Source organism: Telopea speciosissima, chromosome 9, assembly GCF_018873765.1.
Source record: "Telopea speciosissima isolate NSW1024214 ecotype Mountain lineage chromosome 9, Tspe_v1, whole genome shotgun sequence".
NCBI classification, from domain to species: domain Eukaryota; kingdom Viridiplantae; phylum Streptophyta; class Magnoliopsida; order Proteales; family Proteaceae; genus Telopea; species Telopea speciosissima.
Genome location: NC_057924.1, coordinates 49503586 through 49521569, shown reverse-complemented (window position 1 = coordinate 49521569; position 17984 = coordinate 49503586). Strand labels below are relative to the sequence as shown.

Sequence of the window (17984 nt, the reverse complement as noted above, 5' to 3'; positions counted from 1 at the left end):
GATATGAAAAGGCTATAGCTATCCGAAAAACTATATTTACATGTAAACGGATCAAATATCCGATCCGTATCCGTTTAGCACTATCCGGATCCATCCGATAGCTAATCGGATGCGGATGCGGATGCGGATGCGGATATAGCACTATCCGAGCCGAATCCGATCCATTTACAACCCTATCTATGACTTTGTGACTTGATGAATTCGACTCCTCTACAATGTGGGGTGCATTGAAAGATGTCTGATGCGGCACCAAAGCTCGACACGTGGCTTAGATGCCGTTCGAATGGCAAGGTTAAATGCACACAATCGAACTAGAAATCCTTCTCTACATCGCATAGGCACCATCGAACATCATTGAGCTCGGGAGGGGCCCTGGAGAGGAGCCCAGTCCATGACTTGACTGCTCTGACCAGGAATTGAGCTCCTATCTTTGGAGGACATTGCCCAATGAGGCATCCAATGTCTGGACTGTATGTACCGTACACATCTCGATGACTGACTGATCACACACCGAGATGTGTGCGGCACAACCCAGTCGATGGATGCCTCATTGAGCAGTCATTGGACGATGCCCTCCAAAGAGAGGAGCCCAATCCTCTGACCACAGCCTGCAATACAATATTATAGTTTATAAAGGAAAGAATAAAGACAGAAAAACCACACGTGCTGAGCATTGTGGTGACCCCTTGTCTGACTTCAAGTTATCCACTTTGAATCTACCAATATATAGGCATCGAAGCAGACCTCGTTACAATAATCAGGATTTCCCACTAGAAAGGAAGAGATACTTTCTATATCTTTTTTAACCTTTGAAGATCGAGAGCTTAGTTTTTTTTCATTGGAGAAAGTTAATATGGCCAAAGGAGAAGAAGTTAGCAACAAGCAGGTTCTCTTGAGAGACTATGTATATGGGCCTCTCAAAGAGACAGACATGGTTTTAAGCACAGGAACCGTTCATCTAAAGGCACCTCAAGGCTCCAAAGCTATTATGGTGAAGAATATCTACTTAGCTTGTGAACCCTATTCAAGAAAATTGATGATGAAGGAAGATAAAAATGCAATTGAGCCTGGTTCGGTGAGTCTCAAACTTATTATTTCAACTCACACACCATTTGAATATTGATGTAGAGTTTGATCAAATCTAAAGATCTTATCTAGCTCCTTTGTTAATTAAGAATAATTTAATTTGAGTTTTCTTGTATATTGCAGGCTATAACTGGGTTTGGAGTAGCTAAAGTCTTGGATTCTGATCACCCAGACTTCAAAGTAGGTGATTTGGTGTGGGGAATAACTAGATGGGAAGAGTACAGCCTCATTAAGACTCCTGAGTCCATGTTTAAGATTCAGAACACTGATGTACCTCTCTCTTACTATACAGGAATTTTGGGTAAGTGTACATGATCTACCACATTTCAAAGCAAATTGCCTTGTTTTGAGTTCTGATCTAACCAATAAAACAATAAACCTTTAGTGATTGGTGTGTGGTTTGTATGATATCACTATTTTGGGACAGCAGCAGCATTTAAACACACACCAATCCCAAAAGGTTACTCGACTTTTAGGACCGTGGAATGGCATATATACACAACACCACCACACTCACACACCTGATGTGGGCCTAAACCTTTTGGGATTGGTATGTGGTTTATGTGATATCACTATCAAAAAAAATGTTGCACTGTATGCGCTGGATCCGTGAGTTTAATCCCACATCAGGTGTGTGATCGAGTGTGATGTGTGTTGTGTATGTCTGCCATTCCACAGTCCTAAAAGTCAGTTAACCTTTTGAGATAGGTACTGATTTTTGTGATATCACTATGTCAAAAAAAAAAAAAAAAAAAAAAAAAAGAAAAGACCAATAAATTTGTCAGTTTTTTAAGCAAGGATTCTTATGGTTGCGTGTTACTTTTATATAGGGTGCATAGAGGTCGGGTTAGGTGGGCTTTACTGAAACCTAGCCCAACCCTAAGTCCCCTTAGTGGGCCCAGACCCGACCCTACCCTAACTCGGGAAAAATCCAACCCCGACCCGCCCTCGTGGTCGGGCCTGCCAACCCGATTGGCCCCGATCATGGGGTAGGGAAAAAATGCATGGGTTGGAATGGGCGGGAGAACATTATCAATTTTACATAAAATAACACTATAATAAAAGTATTATATCGTTATTGTCTTCATATATAATATATTATATAAAAAATGTAGGTGACATTTAAAGTTTATAATGTATATATTATATCAATATATATTTTATAGTATAACTTAAATCGAGGTCGGGCGGGCGGCAAGCTAGCTGAAGCCTCAACCCTAACCCGACCCGACCTGACTCAAGGTCGAAATTTTTAGCCACCCCCTCGGGCCGATATCTCAACCCAGGCCCTATTTAGGCTCAGGGCGGGTTCGGGCCGACAGGGCCAAACTTGCACCCCTACTTTTATATGAGGGAAAAGGTAAGTAGGATAAGGATATACTAGCATTTCATTGTCTATCACTCTCTCATATGAAAAGACCTCCCTACCCTCCCATATATGATACGGAATTGACCCTTTCTTTTTATGTTTTTCCCTAAATCTCATACGTAGGTCACGGTCCCGGACTGAAAATATTTTCCCATCTCATAATTATGCTTTGGTATTGTCTATGGTCTAACCGATAAAATTACAATTTTGTCCTATTTTTTGGATTTTCAAGTGATATGTTTATTGCTTAAGCAAGGATTCTTAACTATAATTGCATGACACTTGTATATGTTGTGTATCTCCTAATTATTCTTTAAATGTTTTGATATTTTCTTTGATCTAACTTATTAGAGTATGATATCATCCTTTTTTCTTTTTCTTTTTTTTTGGATTAAGAGTTTGTATAATTTTATTTTTTTAGAGGGGCGGGGGTGGGGAATAGGCCCCAAGATGGTTTGAACTCATGACCTCTTATTTGAGGAGTTGGTCTTTTGTCAACTGAGCTGACCACATATCTACATCCTCTACTTCTGCCTGCCCCTACTTCCATGTGCGCCGGCCTACACACAATGGGGCACGCAAAGACCACCTTACCCCTGCTTGGGCAAGGCTCTCTAGTAGGGGTAAGGCGGTCTTTGTGCGCCCCATTGTGTGTAGGGCGCACATGGAAGTACGGGCAGGTAGAAGTAGAGGATCCGGACTCGCTGACCACACCCCAGTATGATATCATCCTTCGCATTTTTCATTTTTTTTTTAATAATTTGTCTAATTATTTAAGAATTTTATAGGTTTAAGATAATTTATGTAATTTTAGGTCTCTTGTTATTATGTTTTGGGGAAATGTTCTCTGTGCCGAAGGCGAAGGTTGTGCCCAGACACATGAAGTAGGCAAAATGGTCACCCCATCTCCTGAATGGTGAAAATATTGCCCCCATGTGTTTGGGAGCCGCCTATGCTGCGGTGCAGAGAACATCAATCCTTATATTTTAAATGAATTTAACCCTTTCCTATAAAAGGGCATAATTTAATTCAGGGCCAAAACCATTGAACGGGCCCAAACTGAGAGAGATAAAGCTTGGTATATTTTTGTACAATACTCCATCTATAATGCTCCATGTTGGTTATATTGTAGGTATGCCGGGTATGACTGCTTATGCTGGTTTCTTTGAGGTTTGTGCACCTAAGAAAGGAGAGTATGTCTTTGTGTCATCAGCGTTTGGTGCAGTTGGGCAGATTGTGGGACAGTTTGCTAAGTTGATGGGTTGCTATGTAGTTGGAAGTGCTGGGTCTGACGATAAGGTAAGACAAATCCTACAAGAGTTACAGTGATTTTTTGTCTACTTTATCTGTAGTAGGGATTCTCACTAGAAGGAAAAATAATAATTAATTTTGGAAATGTTTTAGGGCTTAGATTCCTTCCTCTTCATATTCTGAAAATTCGATCACTGACCATTTTTTTTTTTTGTTGTCTTAAAATTAAGGTTGATCTATTGAAGAACAAGTTTGGGTTTGATGAGGCTTTCAACTATAAAAAGGAGCAAGATTTGGATGCTGCTTTGAAAAGGTTACTTGAATTTAAATACCATAGTTGACCACACTTCTGAATAATTTTTGTTTCCATATACATCTTTACTATTTTGCTTTTTCTAAATTTCCTTTTATTTTTAGGGTATTTTTCCCTATCACTATGCCTTGTGAAGTGTAATGCTTCATTATTTGTCAAATAATACATGGGTTAGTCCATATGATAGAGGATTAGGCAACTATAACATTGGTATAATTTCAGTTTAAAATGAGTGGAGGAAGTAGCTAAAAATTACAAAAGATACCTTTTTGTATTTTATATTTATCGTCATTTAATGGTATTTTTGTAATTTTACTAAATCTTTAAATCAGGGTTTGAGCACTTTCGTTGCTTAAGTTAGACTAAAATTTGGCCGTTGAAATGAATGTAGGGTCCTCTATCACATGGATGTACTGCTAAGTGATAAATAGCGAATCATTATACTTCACTACGCATAGTGACACTTAGAAGTACTTTTCTTCCCCATCACTATGCCTAGTGAAGTATAACACTTCACTATTTGCCACATGGCAATACATGGATTATTCTATGTGATAGAGGACTAGGCAAGCATCTCATTGGTCCAATTTCAACTTTAATTGAGTAGAGTAAACAATTTAAATTACAAAAGATGTCATTTTGTATTTTATATTTATCCTATTTGTTGGTATTTTGGTAATTTCACTAAGTCTTTGAAGCAGAGTTTGAGCACCTTTCCTTGTTTATGTTGGACAAAATTTGACCAATGATATGTATGGGGTCTTCTATCACAGGCACTAACCTATGTACTTGGTCATTGATATATATGTGGGGTCCTCTATCACATGCACTAACCCATGTATTGGCAAGTAGCAAATAGTGAATGATTATACTTCATTAGGCATAGTGATGCCCAGAACAACCCATTTATAGTAGAAGACTTGTTATCTCCATTTGATGGTATTTTGGTAATTTTACTAAATCTTTGAAGCAGAATTTGAGCAACTTTCCTTGCTTACGTTGGACAAAAATTTGGGCATTGATATGTATGGGGTCCTCTATCACATGGACTAACCCATGTTCCGGGAAGTAGCAAATAGTGAATCATTATACGTCACTAGGCATAGTGACATCAAGAAGAACCCATTTATAGTAGGAGGCTTGTTATCCCTCTTTTTAGATTGCATTGTTTATCATGTTGAGAATTTGCTTGTTTATGGGTTAATTTGCAGGTACTTTCCTGATGGAATTGACATTTACTTTGAGAGCGTCGGAGGCAAAATGCTTGATGCAGTTCTCCTAAACATGAGACTGCGCGGCCGCATTGCTGTGTGTGGAATGATCTCCCAACACAACCTTGAGCATTCTGAAGGAGTTCACAATTTGACTTTGTTTACCTCCAAGAGGATTCGAATGGAGGGGTTCTTAGTTTTCGATTACTATCACCTCTATCCCAAGTTTCTGGATTTGACTCTCCAATACATCAAAGAAGGGAAGATGGTTTGCATAGAAAATATTATTGAAGGCCTTGAGAGTGGACCAGCTGCCCTAGTAAGGCTTTATGATGGCAATGTAGATGGAAAACAAGTTCTTTGTATCTCCCATGAATGAATGCTTCTCCTACTTATATCAATAGTTTACCACCTTATGTCCAGATTAGATAAGAGTAGAGGAATAAAATCTAGCACCACTAGTAGGGTGTTTATCTATTATGATCCAATTGTGGTGATCCATGATTTGGGGCAAGTTACACATATTTTGTGTTATGCTGGAATTGTGTAAACTTCTCTTTCATTCTCTTTCTAATTTTACTTTTAGGTTTGATGGTTATATTGTTAGGATGGGTACCCAATTAGGCCTTTTTTTTTTCTTTTTTTTTTTTTTTTTTTTTTTTTTTTTTGAAAGGAGAGTTAGGGGACAAAGTAAGGTAACATTTTTTCTCATTTAATAATATTATTTAGAGCAGAAGATCACTACCAGGCTGTGTTGTCCCTTCACAAGCGCTAGCCCAATAAGAGTATGCCAAGGGTATCAACCAAGGTGTGTTTTCTTCATTTCAGGGTGGCAGAGCGATCATTTCATGTGGTTCTGTGTATGGGCACAAGCTACGTGCAGCCTGGCAGCCTGACCGAGATTTTTTTTTCATATTGTTTATTGCAACATGCTTATTCTTTCAAATTTGCTTCTGAATAATAAATTACCTAAAAGTGCTTGATCTCATTGTTGAAAACCAGGTTTTCGGACTAGCCTAGTCAACAACCTTGTGAGTCAACCTAATCAAACCTGGTCAGGGCGAGACATGATTTTTTCCTACTTTCTATACATATAATTAAATGCATAAAATGATAGAAGTAACCCCAGGGGGCCTAAGGGGGCAGAGCAGACACTACTGGGCCTGTTTATAGAGAGAATCAAGGAACACATGGGCAGCCACCCCCGGTCTTGCTTGTGTGTCCGTTAATTTTGTGGCTCCTTGTTGGTCTTGGCCTATGTTTTTAGTGTTTTTCTTTCTTCTCTTTAGGGGTCCTTTTGATTCCTCTTGGGGCTATCCTCGGGGCTCCCCTTGGAGCCACCCACCCCCCGCCCCCCTCGTTTTCGGTTCTAAAAAAAACAAGATCTCCACTAGCCCAACTATCTTCTTATAGAGGATTATGATATGTTGATCAATATCTCTAATCTTTGGTGATTGAAATTCCAGCTAAGATACACATCAGCAAGTAATTGCATTTGCAATTCATCTATTTCAGAGATCAATTGGAGAAACAAGGAAAGATTGTTATTTACAGATGGTATTATAGCCTGATTGGTGTGGATTGAGATTTAGGCTATGTATTACCAAAAAAAAAAAAAAGTATAAATTACATGTCACCTCCTGGTTTTCAAACAAAATCCAAATCACCCCTTGGTTTTTGAAAATCATCTATCCCCCTCTATAGTAACGGTGTTAATTAAAATCTAACTAAAAATTGAAATGACATATTTACCCTTCTTCTTTCTTCTTATTCACTCTACCCTCTCTCCCTAACCCAGCATGCCAACCTGCAAATCCATAACCATCGCCACTCTCATTCTCTTCCTGTTCCTTTTCTTCTCAATCAATTTCGCCACTGCCGCTGCTTTAGGGGCTGCCCATCTTGAATCGGAATCGGAGGATAGTAATTCAGATTGTGAGGGGAGATGGATCCATATCGGGAAGCTCCCATCCCAATTCAACCTGGATCTCCTAACCAACTCTTCCACCTATCCAATCTACGACGATTTCTACCCTTACTTGGCCAACCATGGCCTTGGTCACAAGACCCACAACCGCTCCCAAAGCTGGTATCACACCGACCCCTTTATGCTTGAACTCCTCTTCCACCGCCGCATCCTCGAGTACCCGTGCCTCACCCCTGACCCCTCCCTTGCCCACGCAATCTTCCTCCCTTACTATGGCGCCATCGACTCTCCCCGCTACCTCTACGGCCCCGAAGTCTATTCCAGCACCAACCATGGCCTCTCCCTCTATTGATTCCTCCAACTCGGTATCGATCATTGTCAAAACCTTTCCGGATCGGGATTGGATCGGTACAATTCAGTCAGGATCGATAAAAAAACTCCCAAAATTGTTTTTTTATGGATCGGGTCATGTATCGGCCAAAGTTGGTGGGTGTTTTGATCTCGGGATCGGATCGATCGATATTACCCAGATCCGATCGGTCAATATCGGTTAGGATCGGTCAGTATCGATCAATATCGGCCAAGATAATATAAAAAATAAAAAATAAAAACTTAAAAACTTTGAAAAAATAAAAAAATATTCAGTCAGATCGGATCGACCGATCCAACCGAGTTAGCCGATCCAGGGAACGATCTAGTCAAACCTTGTTGTATCAGTCTAATCTCGGGATCGGCCTCAACCGATACCGATCCGATCCGGCCAATATCGAACGATCCGATCCGAGATTCAGAACCATTCAGGACAGCCCATAAATCTGGTCTCGCTACTCTGGCCACGATTACTTCTTGGTGCTCGCTCTCACATTTGAATCCAGGGCTTGGCCATGGCAGGAGCACGCCCTCCCTTAGCCAACCTCCTTCCACCCTCCAACCCTTGCTTTGCTCCACTCTTTTCTATCCATTTCTTGCCAACAAATCTAGCCTAATGAGGTTTTTGTTATATTTCCTTGTATCAAAAATAATAATTTGGGGTTATAGCAGAAGGCATTGGTAGGCCTTCTTGGTGTGGGATGGGGGTCTCGAACTTGAGACAAAGACCCTCGGCCCTTAAACTACCACAACGCGCAACCAACTTCGCTAGGCAGTTGTCCACAAACCTATCGTTGCCATACGTGGATGTCCTGTCTGTGATTTTCATAGATTGGCATTATAGGGCATGATTCTTCTTGAGCCCACCATGTCAATGCTTTGTTATTTGCTGAAGAGAAGTCCATTAAGGTAGCTCATCTATTAACTGGTTTTGCTTCTGTTTTTAATAGAAATTTCTCCTTGGAGGATGGTATTCCTCCTTGCTTGAAAAAACAATGAGCATTTCCATATTCGGCTGGCAAATTTGATTCCCAAGAAAGATGTTATGGTATGACCCAATGAGCATTTCCATATTCTATTAGACATTAAATATATTTTTAACAATTATTGTAATTCTATTATATGGCAAGAGATCATTGTTTGATCGTGTAAACCCAGCGCCAACACGGGGGGCCAATGAGAGTGCGTGCAAGGGCATCAACATGGATGGGATTTTCGATTTCAGGAGAGGCTGGGTAGTAATTTCATGTGCTCCTATGTTTGGGTGCAAGAGCCACGTGACCAAGCAGTGTTCTTTTTCCCTTGATGAGAACCAAGAGGCTTGAACCCAAGACCTACTAGTAGGTTGTGTTTTTACACCCCACACTGCTACCGGTTGTTCTCAATGATCTATTTTTTTAAGGGGCATCAACCGGATGATCTATTTTTAAAGGGTTTGTTAGTAAGTTTTATTCATATCTAATCATCAATTTGAAGTTTATTCTATTAACGTGTATATTGAAGATAAGGGTGGACCGGATGATCTCATACTTAAGTTGAGCATCAAAGGAAAGCTCAAGAACTAGATAACAAGTACCCTCAAGTTTATTCACTTGAAATCATCATTTTACTGTGAAATGTGTTTTTTTCCCCCATTCAGATTGAACATAAACAGGGTTTACTTAAGGCAGAGCTCTTTCAGCTTGGTTGTGCCAAGTACATCTGAAGAAAACTCCTCCTTTCCAGACAATCAAACATAACCGCATTTCTTCACTGTTTCCATTAGGACAATGATTTAGTAAGAACATGGACAGGTGGTACTGACCATTGAAGAAGTTAGACTGGGATCATAAGGACATTTACATTGAATAAATAGGAGGATTGAACTGAGTTAAGTCTGAATCTGACAGTCCAGACCTTGCTTAACTAAGATTTCTATATATTACTAGCTGAGCCAAAAGATAGTAAGCACAAATTGACTGCTACAAAATATTGAGGAAGATATATTAGACAATCATCTCTTAATATATATCTATCCATAACTTCACAGACTTCCACTAATATTTAAAATAAATGGCTGGTCTGAACCACCTATAAGTTGCAGTTCAGCATTGGGGGGGGGGGGGGGAGCTTAATGGAACTCCAAAAAATACAGGGGGGGTGGCTAGAGAAGAAAGAAATAAAAATAACAACAAAAATAAGTGTCTATGACTAGAATGAAATGCACTTAGTTTAAATTAGATTCTACTTCGCAGACAAGTAACTGGAAGTCTTAAAAATGAAAACATTCAAGCTATGCCAGACACCTTTTAAGAATAATCTTCATCCACCAACACTACCGAGCAGACAAATCAGTAATAGACATTTCATTCATCAACTTTGATGCCGAATTACTTCTGGAATGACTTGATTCTATTACAGAACCATAGTCTGTGGAAGGCTCACGTAACTTGCTTCCGCTATGCATTAAAAAGGCTGGTGATGAGGGTAATGGGAGAGTAGCAGAGTAGCTATTGAGCATGAGAACAACAGAAGCCATGGTGGGTCTGTCAGATACATTTTCTGCAACACATAATAGTCCAATATGAATGCATCTAATTACTTCAGACTTAGGACAATTTTCTCCCAAAGTCGGATCCATCAATGCCAAAGCTGTACCATCATTCCATTTTCTCCATGCCTACAACAATTCATCAACATTCACATGTAACTTAATTAAATTTGCATATCAAAGTCAAGAATGATGATTCAGAATACTCAGTAGTACCAAACCATATAGTTTCAGAAGCAAGACTCTACTGGATTGAGTGTTATCCACTTTCTGATTTGTGGTGTTATTTAACTTCCAATTGCCATAAAGTAAAATACAAGGGAGGGGGGGGGGGGGGGAGACCAGATCCTTTTCTAGTTTGGAGTCTAGTACAGTATTTTAAAACTATGCTCAAGGTTTGAGAAGTAATATTCCTACTTACATAGCTGAGAAGGTCCTCAGTGCGCTCCGATGATAGACTGAAACTGTTATTTTTCTGACCGCTCACGATCTCTAGAACTAAGACTCCAAAACTAAACACATCTGTCTTAACTGAGAATTGCCCATGCATCATGTACTCCGGCGCCATATATCCACTGCATTCCATTTTCCATATCAATATAATTAGTGTCTTAGAGGATGATTGTATTTTTAAATTGTAATATTTTTTCACTTCATTTCTCATGAAGCTTTTGATATCATGTTAATCCATTTTCTGAATGTAATACTAAGTAGCCCAATGTCTTCCAGTGGGAAATAAAAATAAAATAAGGATGCACATTCAAATTTATGATTTAACCAGATATTCTCAACTTCTAATGGTTGAAGTCAATAAGGACTCACTTATCTGTGAACATTTAGGCCCTGTTTGGTTAGAGGTGAAGTGAGGTAAACTAAATAAATTTTTTATTGGTGAAGGGAGGGTGAGGGGGAAGAAATTTTTGCTTTTTTTCACTCATTTCACTTCTAAATAAATGGATCATTAAAAAAATTCTTAAACAACAGGTGCAATCTATGGAATCATAGAGCTTGAACTTACTATGTTCCAACAATCCTGCTAGTATTGGCTTGAGTTTGGTCCACTACAAAGAGCCTTGCCATGCCAAAATCTGCAATTTTTGCATTCATCTCCTCATCTAACAAAATATTGCTGGCCTTTAGATCTCTATGAATAATCCTTAGTCGAGAATCCTCATGAAGATAAAGAAGCCCTCGAGCAATCCCTCCAATAATTTTGTAACGTTTCTCCCAATCCAATTGTGAGCGTCTGATTGGATCTACATATGCATAGTCCCAAAAGAAGTATCAACTTAATACTCAAATCATTCAATATCTGCTCATCAAAGTAATATTTTTAAAATGCAATTACTGCAAATAAGAAAGCATTAGAACAATAACATAATTATGCTTCATGCTTACTAGATAGGTGGATGATTGAATTTGAAAGGTAGATTTAAAATTGTGATGTACATTTTCTCCAACCAAGAATCCTAATTTCTAACAGATACTCTGTTTTACTCATAAATGTGAAGGTAATATTGTTTATCTAGGCACTCCAAAATAATCAAGTTCAAAGAAAGGAGGAAGAGAGACAAACCAAAAATAAAGTGATCAAGACTTGTATTTGGCACAAATTCATAGATGAGCAGCTTTTCCTCTCCCTTTAAGCAGAATCCAAGGAGTCTAACAAGATTCCTGTGCTGCAACTTGGCCACTAATATAACCTCATTCTTAAATTCTAAGTCACCCTGTCCAGAATTTCTTGAGAGCCTCTTCACAGCCACTACTTGTCCATCCAAAAGCTTACCCTGAATATATTAAAAAAAAAAATTAGAAGATACAAAAAGTGAATTTTATCTATATTGATTTTAGATTACCTCAAAGTATTTCAAACCTAACACTACATACTGAAAATAACATATCTGATGGTAAGGAAAAGACTTAGCACCTTGTAAACAGCTCCAAATCCTCCTTGTCCAAGCTTATTTTCATCAGAGAAGTTGTCTGTGGCAGCTCTTATTGTATCAAAGTTGAATTGTAAGGAATCGGCACTTATAATCTCATCCTGAGGTTCTTCGTCTAAAAACAGAACATGTAAATCAAACATGTAAATATTTCCCAAACAAATATAATTCAATGAATAGAGATACACACTTAGGTGGTTTGAATTAAATTTTACAGTTTCAATATAAATTTCTACTGTCATGGTTTCTTACCATCAACTTTGTGTTTCAACTTTATAAAAGCCTATATTAAGAATTTTGGAAGGAGTGGGTTATTAAATTTCAATACAATTTCTACTGTCAATGGCAGCTCTTATTGTATCAAAGTTTCAACACCTCCTTAATGATTTTTGGGAGTAGATTATGAACCAAGGTTTCTTACCATCAACTATGTGCTTCAGCTTCCTCCTTCGAGAACGCAGATAGAGGATGGATACAAGTATGATTGCAGTAACTGCTACAACAACAGCAACAACAACAACAATAATGATAATAACAGATGAATTGCTTCCTTTATCTGCATAAAACAAAAACAAAAAAAAAGAGAGGAAAATATGTGTAAGCCAATTTATCGATATATAATTTCCAATTCAGTTTGAAGATATTATCATCATTGATCACCAAGTTCACGAATCAAGACTGAAGGAAAACTTGATATTTGCTTTAAGATATTGTCTAAGCATTAACAAATTACTTAATTAAATTCTACATATACATACATACCTTGTGTGACAGTTGGTTCCGTTGATGTTTGATAGAAAGGATCGTTAAGCTCATACCTTGCAGAACAACTGGGTCTAAGAACCCTCCCACCTTGCTTCCTGACCCCATCACAACAGTTTGACATGGTATCCACTGCCCCAACTAGGCATCTGTTGCAATCATACTGAGATAAATCAGGAGTGCACTGCACTAACCCGTATATCTTCTTAAGGCTTGTAACGGTTGTATCATTTGCTGCATATTTCCGGGTAGATGATCCAGACGCAGCCGTACTTACCAGGCCATTCATCAAATCCCCTAATGCCTGATCAAACTGATCCGAGTTGGAGACATTGTTTGTATTTATCAAATGAGAATACGGAGTAGCTTCCATAGTTGAGAATATAGACCGATTTGAGTAACGTAACATACAGAAATCATACCATATTATGGCCTCTTTCTCAGTAGGACAACGTTGTGTGATATCATCCTTGGCTTCCTGAATGCAGGAAGTACAGGTTTCTGGAGTAACATCACCTCTACATAGAAAAAGACCATAAACTTTGTCGGAATCCTGACCGATGGTAGTGTTATAGAATCCAGAATCGATTTTGGCATTAGAGGTTAGAGAAGAGAGGAGAAGGTTGAGGTTGGTTTGATATGCACTATTGGCAGTGTAATTGCCTGATATACACTCGTGGTCAGTATAGACAGATTGTACAGTGTAGTGTCTCAACAGAAGCAGGGAAGAAAGAAGGAAGAGCAATCCTCTGGTGTAAGGCATTCTTGTGACCATATGGAATTGCTTCTTCTCCTTCTTCCTTTGGTGGGTAAGTTTGTTAAAGAGATACGTGGCTATATGTGTTTCTGCAATTGACAAAGTCAGAAACTTCTTCTCTGTTCTTCCTTTGGTGGGTTAGTTGGGAAAACAGATTAGGCAGCCCATGCGTGTTTTTGAAATTGAATTTTTAGATTGAGAATAAGTCATTGCAGACAATTTTTTTGACTTTTGGATCCAAACACGTTGTAGAAAAGTAATCTGAGTAACTATGGAAAGGCTCATTTCACCGGGTTTGGTTTAAAAGCTAAGGATAGATTTTCAATTAATTCCTTTTCTGTTTTAAATTAATACAGTGGACCAGGAAAATAAAGGAAAAAATAAAACTGTGGTCTGAAATAATCCAATTAATTAATCAAAAACCTACTTTATGTATCCATGGATTGAAGAGTCCAATTGATTAATTCAAATCATGAAGAATTTTACATCAAAGAACTAACATAAATCCTTTTAATTTAATTCGATTTTTCAAACCAGTTCAGTATTAAAATATTGCCGTACAATCTTTTTAATCTAATTAAGGTCTGTACTTTGTACGGCAATGTTTTCTTGTTCAGGGATTGGATCACTTAATTAAGGTCTGTACTCTGTACGGGAATATTGTTTAGGGTTGGATCACTTAATTAACGTCTGTACTCTGCTCGGCAATGTTTCTGTTCCAAAATACTGTTTTTGAGTCTAATACAATTTTTTGTGTTTCTGTGATTTTAGAGTACTTCTGTATCAACAAATGTTTTTACCATTAGAAAAAAAAAATCATGGATTACATATTAAGAGAATAATTTCTTCTATTTTATGGTGGTGATGGTGGCAATGAAGGTGGAGGTGGAGCTGGAGGTGGAGGTGGAGGTGGTGAAGGCGGAGACGGTGGCGGTGGTGGTGGTGGTGGTGGTGGTGGTGGTGGTGGTGGAGGAGGAGGTAGTGGCGACGGTGGTGGAGGTGGAGGTAGTGGTGAAGGCGGCAGTGGAGATGGTGGAGGCGATGGAGGTGGTGGTGGAGGTGGTGGAGTTGGTGGTGGAGGTGGCGGAGGTAACGATGACGGTGATTCATGAATATCGAGTCTGTATCATGCATATTTTTTTCTTTCAATTTATGCTTTTGTTTTTTCGGAGCTTCTTTTGAGTGTTTCTCAAAATCGTGCCAAAACCATTGTTTTATCCGATTCATCTAAAAAAATCACACACACACACAAACGGATTGGACAACACATATAGGTTCTGTTCCATTTCTGTCTTCAGAAACAATTTTTTGGAAAGTTACCATACAGAACCTTACCGGCTGTGTTGTACTTGCCCTAGTACAGGACCAATGGGATAACGCACGGGCATCCAACCAAGGGGTGGAGTGGTTATTTCACGGATCCCTATGTAGTGTAGGGGCTCCACTGGGGGCAGCATTCTTTCTCCCTATTGATAATTATATCCAAGAGAGAAAAGTCATAAAAGTCATTAGGTAGACTTCTAACGATGGCTTTAATGTATGGTATTCCATTGGTTATGGGTCAACTTCAAAATCAATATGATATTAATATGGATCGCTTTGTATTGAACAAGTTTGCTCCTGGTTTTTGAAAAATAATTGTGTTTTTGACTATTCTACACCCAATCCACATTTTTTCACCGATATGGTATCAACACAGTATCAAGATTGGTAACTAGCGATACTAATACGAGCGTTCGATATCAATACATCTCCTCTTACTTCACATCGTACTTTTCTTGATTTAAATTAAACAAAGGGAAACTTTTCATAATTCTTAGTATACAATATCCACTATCAAGAAAAGCTTATTTTATGCAGGGCTCTGTCTCTCTCTCTCTCTCAATTTGTTTTGAGCCTTTTAAATTAATTCTTGTTCCCCTACCCCTTAATTCTGTGTTTGCAGTAATAGCTCTACAAGTAGTTGATTTAATCCACACTAAGTCACTTGATACTCAATCCTTTATCCTGGGACATGTAGATAGAAAAAGATGTGAACAACTGGATTGGGAAAGCCGTTACAGAAGCATAAGATGAATTGCTCGAGGGCTTCTTTATCTTTATGAAGATTCTTGACTTAGGATTATACATCAAGTTCTTAAAGCCAGCCACATTTTGTTGATCAAGAAATGAATCCAAAAATTTCTAACTTTGCCTTAGCAAGTCTGTTTTCAGTTGATCAAACTCAAGCCAGGGCTAGTAAGATTGTTGGAACATAGTAAGTCACAATCACTCTTTGAATCTATTGCCTATTTCTATTTGTAAAGTACCCGCTTGATAACCTTACTACTATTTCTGTTCTGGTTATATGCTGAGAAACAGTAGAACAGTTTTTTTCTTTTCTGTGCTGAGAAACCGTTTTTGACCCGCTTGGTAAACCTATTCTAGAAAACGTTTTTCTTTCTTCACTTTTTCCTCTTCTTCTTCTTCTCTTGGTTATGGGTCTTGTCTACAATTGCAACCTGCTTTTAAATCTTCTATCAATGGATGGTACCTTCTGTGTGTGTTTGCTTGGCGAGTCGCTGACTTGGACGACTTGTATTTCTTCCCTTCTCCTCTTGGTATGATTCCCTTCCTCCTTTCAATTTCTTCCCTTTTTTATTTTTTCCTTACCCATGCATCCCCGTTTTGTTCTGTTCAGTCCCAGTTTGATCTGGTTCCACAAGAGAGACACAGATCCTTCTCAATTATTCATCTTTCCATCCCAAACTCTAGGGTATGAATAGATTCTCTTGTGCGACCCTAGCCCTTGTTTCTTACACCCTAAATCCAACCATGCTGTCATATATCAAACTGAAATCAAATCTGATCTCTGTTCTACCACCAGGTATGATTTCAGTGGCTTGGCTTTATTTTCGGCTTGATCTTTTGGGTGAATAAGTACTCTATACTTAAGAGAGTAGTCCATTTGAATACCTACCCTGAAATTTCCCTTCGATTGGGCTTTCAGTGAGAGAGGTCTTCTCGTTTCTAGTAATGGCGAAAGCATATTGAACCAGTGATTTTGTTGAAGTTTGTAGTGACGATGAAGGTTTCTTGGGTTCCTACTTCGCTGCGAAGGTTCTCAAGTGGGAAACCCTAATAACCACGGCTTTCAGTTCACTCCAATGGATGAACACAGAAACCGTGGTTCTTAGGGTTTCTGTGAACCAAATCGCGCACAGAGAGCAAGCTACAGAAAGAGAGAGAGAGGAAGAGATAGAGTGAGAGAAAGAAAGGGATAGAGTATGAGGTCGATCTTACCTCCACGATGAGTTGCAGGTTGTACAAGGTTTTAATGGCTAGAGGCATGAGAGGTGAGAGAGAGGTTAGAAACGTTGAGAGGTGAGAGAGAGGTTAGAGGCGTGAGCAGTTTATCAGGCACAACTTTTAATTTTCAACACAGAACGACAGAACATGTCCAACATGTTCTGTCAAAAGTCTTCTAGGGAGCATAAATTTTTATTTATGTTTCCAAAAACACTCACAAAAAACACTTCGTTATCAAGCGGTTTTTGGGTGTTTTCCCGTTTCTCGGAACAGAAGAACACCAAAAACTATTTCTCGTAAGGTTATCAAGCGGGCTCAAGTTACCAAAACCTTCTTGCATTCTAGGTACAATTGAGCATATTTTTACTCTAAAGAAATATGTTTATTTGTTTATTCACCCCATAACTAAAAAAACAGAAGGAAAACTCAGTTAGGTAGAGTTAGTACTTAAAAATCATTGAGATCATTTTAATTCCTTTATTAATCTTGTAGCATTTATTTTATTTTATCCTTTAAATGATGTGTGATGAAGTCTGGGAATGCATCTTATGATATTGTCTGCTCTGGGCAGACCGTCGAAGCTAATTTATTGTCAACTTCATGGTTATAAAAGGCATCACGAGGGAGTGAGGACTTTGATCCTCATATACCATGGTCTTCCCTTCACTCACTGATGTGAGACTATCTTAGTCGCCCCTGAGGCTAATTTTTACCCACAACAATATTTGTTCATTAACAATGACCAGAAAACAATATCATATTGTGAATAAGCTCGAAATTCATTGGGATACAATCTTTTAGCTCACTATTTTTAACTTTAGTTAAACTAATTATTTTTTAGATGGCTTGCAGCGAATATAAGTTGTAATTGATTTTTATAGGCATGGAGAAATTGGAGGGAGGCACACCCTTAGAGCTGATAGATCCAATTTTAATGGAAAATTGTTCAATAAGTGAAGTGATGAGGTGCATTCACATCGGATTAGTATGTGTTCAAGAAAATGTAGATGACAGAATCACCATGGCTTCTGTTGTTCAAATGCCCAATAGCTACTCGAGTCCTCGCCCAATGCCCTCATCACTTGCCTATTTTGAGCATAGTCAATCAGATCTTGACAACAGCTCCTCCAAACAACATCAATCATAGGCGACTGAGTTGGGTGGAAAATATGGATTAG

General features: G+C 38.6%; 2 protein-coding genes across 2 annotated transcripts; one reads left to right on the top strand and one right to left on the bottom strand.

Annotated features, from left to right (window-relative positions):
* Positions 1-777: 777 nt before the first annotated feature.
* Positions 778-5631, top strand: LOC122640394 (2-alkenal reductase (NADP(+)-dependent)-like). The gene is made up of 5 exons (XM_043833564.1): positions 778-1075; positions 1210-1387; positions 3588-3754; positions 3937-4019; positions 5231-5631. The coding sequence occupies exons 1-5, from the start codon at positions 854-856 to the stop codon at positions 5607-5609; spliced, it is 1029 nt and encodes a 342-aa protein (XP_043689499.1). The 5' UTR covers positions 778-853; the 3' UTR covers positions 5610-5631.
* A 4193-nt stretch (positions 5632-9824) lies between these two features.
* Positions 9825-13686, bottom strand: LOC122640392 (putative receptor-like protein kinase At4g00960). The gene is made up of 7 exons (XM_043833562.1): positions 12762-13686; positions 12421-12555; positions 11984-12114; positions 11633-11843; positions 11075-11312; positions 10478-10631; positions 9825-10185 (listed from the first exon to the last, which is right to left on the bottom strand). Exons 1-7 carry the CDS (start codon positions 13534-13536, stop codon positions 9841-9843), a joined length of 1989 nt encoding a protein of 662 aa, XP_043689497.1. The 5' UTR covers positions 13537-13686; the 3' UTR covers positions 9825-9840.
* Positions 13687-17984: the final 4298 nt, after the last annotated feature.